Source organism: Micromys minutus, assembly GCF_963924665.1.
Source record: "Micromys minutus genome assembly, chromosome: 32".
In the NCBI taxonomy this organism is placed as follows: domain Eukaryota; kingdom Metazoa; phylum Chordata; class Mammalia; order Rodentia; family Muridae; genus Micromys; species Micromys minutus.
The window spans coordinates 13,191,652-13,199,563 of NC_137967.1; the positions used below are offsets into that span (position 1 = coordinate 13,191,652).

General features: G+C 40.3%; 1 protein-coding gene across 1 annotated transcript; it reads right to left on the bottom strand.

Moving 5' to 3' along the window:
- Positions 1 to 3,837: 3,837 nt before the first annotated feature.
- On the bottom strand, positions 3,838 to 6,166 carry LOC308413306 (PRAME family member 12-like; the record flags this gene model as incomplete). Its single annotated transcript, XM_080908231.1, has 3 exons — positions 3,838 to 4,411; positions 5,226 to 5,813; positions 6,138 to 6,166. The coding sequence occupies 3 exons, from the start codon at positions 6,164 to 6,166 to the stop codon at positions 3,838 to 3,840; spliced, it is 1,191 nt and encodes a 396-aa protein (XP_080764357.1).
- Between the last annotated feature and the right edge of the window lie 1,746 nt (positions 6,167 to 7,912).

Consider the following 7,912-nt stretch of genomic DNA (forward strand, 5'->3'; position numbering starts at 1 on the left):
AAGAGGTATCTAAAATAAATTCACAACACTGTGGTGAGTTACATCTGATTTGCTCCTGTCCGTTTTGGGGAGATCACTAACATTATGCTGGCACAAATATCTGACCCAAAACACCATTGGATTAGCCTTGTGCGTGGCACCACCCAAAGCCTCATTTAGTAGGGAAAGGAGCAGAATGGTATCAATGAAGGAGAGGTACTCATCAGATGGAACACAGATTCTTTGCAAGCCAGGACAACTCTGACTTCAGGCTTGCAGACAGTTTCTTCTCTGGCTCTACTGAAGCTTTAACAATTTACTACTCAGCCTCCCCTTCACAGCTGGAACTCTCCACATAAATTGCTATAGCTGAGGAAACATTTGAATCTCAACCAGGAAAACCTGGTCAGGAGGTTTTGTTTGCCTTGTGTTAAAAAACTAAAAGGGAAACAAAATATTCAAGAATAAAATTCAAGTTAATTTCAAAATGTTTGATAATTCAGGCCCCCAAACCTGACGCTTCTCAGGGAGTGGGCAATTCCTTAAATCCAAATGAAGGATGAAGCCAGGGAAAGGATTTAGTCTGTTTTCCTTTCTGAGAAGAAAAACAAACAAAACAAAAAACAATAAACAAAATAAACCCTACTGTATCAGAAATACCAGATATGGTGGCACTTGCCTGTACCCCAACACTTGGGATGAGAAAGGTAGAGGAGGAGAAGATTGAGAAGTGCCTGAGCTTCATGGTAAGAGGCCAGCCTTGGTAAATGCAAAGCTGTCTCAAATACTGATCCAATCAGATGGCATACTGGGTACATAAACTCTATGCATAGCCTAATTACTCAAGTTAGAGTCACATGGTTAAAAAGAGAAAAGACACACACAGAGAGACAAACACAAAACAAATGAAAAAAAACTTACTTGCCTTTAATATCAATAGGGTTGAGAAATTTCTTGGAGTTTAATAGAACTTACTGCTCATGTATAAGACCCAGTTACAAATCCTACTACTCATCTGGCTACCTCTAGTTCCACAGGAACAATGCTCTCTTCTGTAAACACACACAAAACACACTCACACATCCATACACACGAAAAAAGACATACAAAATAAAATAAATCTAAATAACAATGATAATAACACTGCATTTTTCAATATTATTGTTTGATAAAATAGGAAAAAAATACTCCATAGAGGAACAGTTCTATGAAGAGGGCTATGACTTCATGGCTTCACTCCTCAGAAAGGTGTCCAGTAGCCAGTGTCAGCTGTATCATGGTTTTATTTTGTTCAGAAAGGACAATATTATATGCAGACTTGCATTTGCAGTTGGACCTAAGAAACTGTGACTGGGATGAGAATGTTTGTGTGTGGATCTCAAAGGTGTTGGCTTTTCTTTAGGACTAACCTATTAGTTTTGCAGGCATATTGGCTGGCACCTGGAACAGAAGAGCTATTTCCAATTCTCTGTTATCTCATAGTGTAGTATGACTATTTCTTTGGTGACAGTGTAAATGGTGTAGCTATCCCTAACATCTGATGCAGTTATTGCATTTTCTGACTTTGTCTTTATTTCTTTTTGTTTCAACTGTTCAGTGTAGAGCAGCATCACAGGCATTCCAATTGGACCAATCAGGGGGTTGGTTGATGTGTGAATTCAAGGCCACCCTAGTTATGTAGTTTATATAATAAATTCCAACCTGCCTACATAGTGATGCCATTCAGTGTCTGGCTTACCTCACTCACTATCATGCTTTACACTTGAATACTTTTACTTTCAAAATTCCTGGTATCAATGACTATTTGCTGGATATTAGTCTATTTTATGGATGTACAAAATTTTGCTTATCCATTTTACCTGAGGAAAATCTAGGTTGTTTTCAATTACTAATAGAAATAAACATGCTCAGAATATTGTTAGGATGTGTGCTTGTGGTGTAATGAGACATTTCTGGGAACAAGTCTCAGAAGTGAAATATCTGCACTTAGCATAGAAATCATCCAATTTTTCAATTTTTTCAAAAGTAATTAGTTTCTAACCCAATTATGTCTCAGAATGTTGATAAGCTTCAAACATACCTACTCATTGACATCCCCAAAAAAACATTGGCTTCCACCTTGGGGACTTTTACACATTCTTTCTTTACTTTCCTGTTTCATAGTTCTGATCCAGCACCCAGGAATTAAAGTGGCCTAGGCAACATCTATTCTGCAATATGTATTAGTGTATACCTTTAATCCCCATGCTCATATTGCTTGTGGATCTTATGACTTGGAAGCTAAACTTCGCACCACAGTGACTCCAAACAGCCAGAGATACATCCCTAACACTCACACAAACCGGCGAGTGCACACAGACACATGAACACAGTGAGGGAGTTGAATAGTTGAGAGGAGGAAGAGAAGAAGAAGAAAGAGGGAAAGGAGCTGGGAGAAGGAAAAAACCTAAGTGATAGAGAGAGAAAGACAGAGAAACAGAAAGTAAGAAGAAAACCTGCCCTGGAAGCTTTGTCTCCCCAGACACTCCAGATGGCAGGAACTGGGAAGAGAGTTCTGAGAATGAGCTGCCATTTCTCAAGAGTAAAACCTTGAATTCTGCATTCTAAAACCCCCAAAAGTATTCTTTCCTTATGGAGAACATCCTAAAATCCACAAAAACATTTTCCAGATATAGCAGAATCTTGGTATGAGAAGGCAAAAAGGCAAAGAGAGCCAGCCCTCCTTCTTCTGATGTCCTCAAGTAGGTCTCCACCTGAAGGTTTGTCCCAGATTAAAGGTGTTTAGCACCACACTTGGATCTTAGACTTGCTTTGTCCCAAATGAGCTTGAGCTCAGTGATCTCCTCCCCTTAGTGTCCTAAGATTCATAGCCACTATGTGTCAAGATCAGGATCAAAGATGGGTCTCCCAAATATGGATTGTGGTTTATTCCAGATATAGTCAACTGGACAAGCAGAAATAGCCACTACACAATTCAACATGTGCACTGGCAATACAACAGCTCTCCTCAAGGTGAGTAGCAACCATTCTTAAACACTGGTTCATGTCACTAATGGAATCCATACAGCATTTTAATAGGGTCTCTTGAAGCATAAGATTATAAAGTTTCTGCAAGGAAATAACATGGTAAGGTTTAAAGGACTCTGAAAACTCTAGGAGGAGGAGGGGGAAGAGACAAGGGTACCCAATTCTATCGGTTTAGGATATGTTCAATGAACAAGTTTCACATAAGAGTATTCAGCAAAGAAGAAACAAAGCATGTTCTCATTCAAAAGTGATTTATTGGAACCTATGAGAAAGTATAATGCTACGTGATTACAGATGATAATATAAGGCTTCAGAGCCTTCCAATTAACAGATAGATACAAAATAACAGGGATAGGAGTCTCATACAGTACTTATGTTTTCAGCCAATCTTCTACTTCAAAAACAATTATATGTATACTGTACAGAACAGTATGTGAGGGGCAGCCAAAAGTGGATGTCATCCAGAGGACAAATGACACAGAGCCCTCCTAAACCAGTCCATTATCCTCTTCGTGATGTCGTGTCCCTTTCCTTCCTTCACATTCCCGATGGTCTCTCATACGTGAAGTTGGTGGGATGCAGGCTGTCAAATTGTCAAATATCACTGCTGTCCTAGGGTGTGTGTGCTATACACAATAGGATGAAATTAAGTTCATAGTACTCAGTATTAAGAGGTCTCCATTAAGTCAGAAGAAGTTGATTGGAGATCAAATAGAAAGAAATAATCCTCTACCCATATACATCCAAAAAGTCCTGAATGCACATGGTGGATGCCTCTAATGAATCACATGAGGCCTACCTTCCATTAATAATAGGCCAGAAATGCTCTCTTCATATTTCTTCCCAACAGTCACACAGTCTGGCCTTCAAATCATAGATAAAGTATTTACGACAATCTAAACATCTCTTATTCACAAAGTAGACCTGTTTTGGCTGCCTTATTTCCTTCAGTGTGTCCATAAGCTCAGAACAAAGTTGGACAAATCTCTGTGGAATAACATCACCAATGTCATCATAGACCTCGTCAGGGGCAGGGTACTTCTCCAGGGTCAGCTGTGTGAGGTTGGCTGTATGCTGCAACAGCTTCTTCAGGCTGCCCATGGATAAGAAGTTCTTCAGAAAATTGACTTCAGTGAGCTGAGAACACTGGCTGAGCCCAGGGAGGAAAGCACTGATTTGGAAGTCCATGATATCACAACGCTTCAATTTTAATGTCTGTAGGGTAGCTTTCAGTCTTTCTAGTAGGCTTCCTAGAAACGGATGACCTAAATTATTAAATGTGACACTACTCAGGTCCAGGTGTTTGAGCTGATGGATGCATGGACACTGGGACAAATACTCCATATCTGAGAGTGACAAAAGGCAGTCTGTTATAGCAAGGGTCTCTAATGGACTCTCCAAGCACCTAGAGAGAGAAATGAGAGAGAAAGTTACTTTAGTCAACTTCAATATTTATTTGAAGAGAAAGTCTGTAACTTCAAAGTAGCAGAGCGAACACTGGCCCAAGGTCATTTTCAAGTTATTATTTTGGTCAAGCCTTTGGTGCTCCCTATGGGAGACCTAACAATACCTATGGCTGCTACTGCCTAAGCTCTACAGTGCCCTCTGAACTAGTAAGCAGAAAACATATGGGGGGACATATACTGTATGGAGGGAAACCCAACAGGAACACTGCGAACCACTTAGGAACATTCCCAGGTCTGCCAACATTTAATTCAACAGGTTCCAGCTTCCACACATATCCACTCTTTTGAACATGAGACATCATTTTGACCACAAGCATCCACTCATATGTCATCTATTAAACCCCTTCATGTGCCTATATTTCCTTTGAACCACGGAAAGACAGAGGCAGATGGAACCTGCTTCCATAGTTGAGGTAAGTGTTGACATGAGATTATAGGTCCTGTAAGGTCTCACACACTCTGTACATTTATTTTCCCTTCATCTGGGTTTCTCAAGACACCTACTGTAAATCATGTAAGCATATGACAGTCTAAATTTACTAAGGTGACTAGTCATGGTGTTACCTCAGCATGAATTTCTCTAGTAATCAATCTATGCTCACATCTATGTAACATTAAAAATGGCTGGGAAATCACTGTATACACTAATACTTAATGCAAACCAGAACAAAAACTACAACAACAACAACAACAACAACAACAAACAAAAGGTTCTTTTCTCACTAATGGATAAAGATCTCTGTCCTTTCTTACCCCAGCACTTGTTCTAGGCTGTCCTCCACGAAGCAGACTCCATTCAAATAGAGATGCTGGAGCTTATGCAGTTTGGAGAAGTGGGGAAGAATCTTTGAATGAGACCAGGCTATAATCTCTTTGGTCCAACGCCATACCAAAGGTACAGAGATTTCTTTGAAAATGAGTTTCTCGAGGCTTTTCATCTGGCCCAGGCCTGGGGCTAGCCTTATAAGGGTAGGCATATCCCAGCATGTTTTGATTTCCAGTTCCTGGATTGAGCTTGGATCAAAAACCTCCAACAAATACAGGGGGTCATATGCAGGAACGGCATGAAAAGTCAACTTTGGAGAGATCACACGGATCACATCTTTTCGCTGCTTGGCCCAATGATAAAAATACCTTAGGTATTTGGAGGGCCTGTGGGACAAGATGGAAAGGTTTAACAATATAGTCAGGGCACCTTTCTCCTCAGGAATGGGGCAATTCTGCGCTGGCTTGCTCATGCAGATGACATCCGGAGAGCAGACAACATGCTGCATTCCAGCACAGCCATTCCAGAAGTCATGGTAGACATCTCTTAAATCAAGCTCTTGTAGCTTCCAACTCCTGTGGGTAAAACAGAAGGACATCTAGATGAGGAGATACAATTTGTAATCTGCATGACCTCACAATTCATCTTCCCTTCAGTCTATTCCTTGGACAAATCTTCCAATTTTAGTGACAGGCAAAAAAGCATGGACTGACTCAATGTATATGTACCCTTTCTGCTCTAAGCAATGCTAGACACAATACTGGACTGATTTTTTTTTTATTCTTGAAGACACTGAGCCACAAAATCAAAAGCCTCCAATTAACCTTGAAACCACTGTGGTTACTCGATTCACCAGTCCATCCACATACATTCCTCCAGGCTATCTTGGTCTAACTTACCTAGGTCTATTCTTCTTTGTCATCAGCATGTCAAGGCCATTTAGCACAGCTTTCAGGACTTTAAGGCTAAGAGATTGTCCCAGACCTCCCAGAGGAAGGCATGGGAAGGGCCATGCTGCCACCATGTGCCTAAGGAGGTTAAGTTGTTTGCTATTGAATGCATCTTTGAACAGTGGTGGAAAATTTTGCTTGGGCAGGTGTGGCAGAGCAGAGATGGTCAAGGCTTCATCTTTCAGCAGGCTTCTTCTTGCCAGTAGCTGGAGTGTGGGTGGGTTTTTCAAGTTCATCATGGCTTTTAGAGATGCAGATGCTCTAGGAATATCTAAAAAATGGAAATAATCCATTTAAGTTTATTTTAGCCCATCTCTTCAAGCTGCCAAACCGCACTAATCACATACACCAGACAGGGTCTCAATTACTGGTCTGGTGACATTGAAATATTTTGATATCTGGTGACATGGTTTCTGTCTCTCTCATTTCCATAGTTTATTCAAGTTCCTCCTGCAATTAGAAGAGGGCCCATTTCAACAGACCTTCCCTATTACTTTGCCCAATCTGATCCAATTTACCCTGTGATTTCTACTCTTCTCACAAAGAAGAGCTTCAGATATAATTCAGACCAATTTGTGTGAAAACATTAAGCATATTCTACCATCAATGGAGCAACGTATTTCATGAAATAGATACAAATTTTACTTCTTTAAGGTTTAGAAGTAGGAGCAATGTTGAATTCTGTTCTTTAAGAGAGTGAATATATTAGGCCTGAGCAGCTTGTTATTGAAGGATTTTTTTTATTCTTTCCAGAATCTTTCTATCCACCTTCCTCATATCTGCTGAGCCTGAACCATACAGACCACCTTTTATTCCCTACAGTTTTCCTGGTTCATTTAGTCCTGCCAGGCATACCAATGTGCCCCGTGGGCCTTGTATCCCCTTTCTAAATGCAATCTTCTTCACCCCTCAGCAGGTCTGTAGATCACTACAAGCTCCCAAAAAGAATAGAAGCTACACAGGAAAAACATCACAGTCAAGTAATATAAGCAATGGATATCTCAGAGACTGAACCATCATCAAAAGAAGATGGAATGAGTAGACCCAGGGCTCCCCCACACAATGTACCCTTGATGCAGCTTGGTTGCACATGGGCCAAAACAAACAGAGAAAGTGTCTATCCAAAAGCCATAGCCTGTGTGTGGGACAAGTCTTCTGCCTTGTAGGATTACAGTAGGGAAGGAAACACCTAATCATTCAGACTTTATGTACCAGAATGGGGAGATACACAGATGGCACACCCATTCTAAAAACAAAAAGGCAAAAGGAGTGGAAGAAAGCCTTTGGAATATGGTAAATGGGAGGAGAATTGAGCAGGTGTTAGTAAATAAAAAACCAATCAACAAATAAAACAGAAATCTGAATGCTCTGATTGTTTGAAGTTTCCTTGAACTCATACCCAAGAGTCCTCTACATACAATTTTCTTACTTGTCATTTTATAATTCTATATTCACTTTGAATTAAAATTTTAAGGTAGATTAGATTATATAAGAATAAATCAAGTTCTTCAGTGTGCCCGAGTCCTTGAATATTTCCTTCATAGCCCACTGTAAACCAGCAGGGAAAGGCTGCTTCAGAACTAAGGAGGTAGAGACTGAATATTCAGTGTCTCATGACACTTGACCACCTATGGATTTCTGGCTAACTTGGGCTAAATGAAGTTTCCTGCTTCAAAATAACCAGGTTAAGAAATCAAGCAAGGAAGCAAGCAAAGAAACACCCA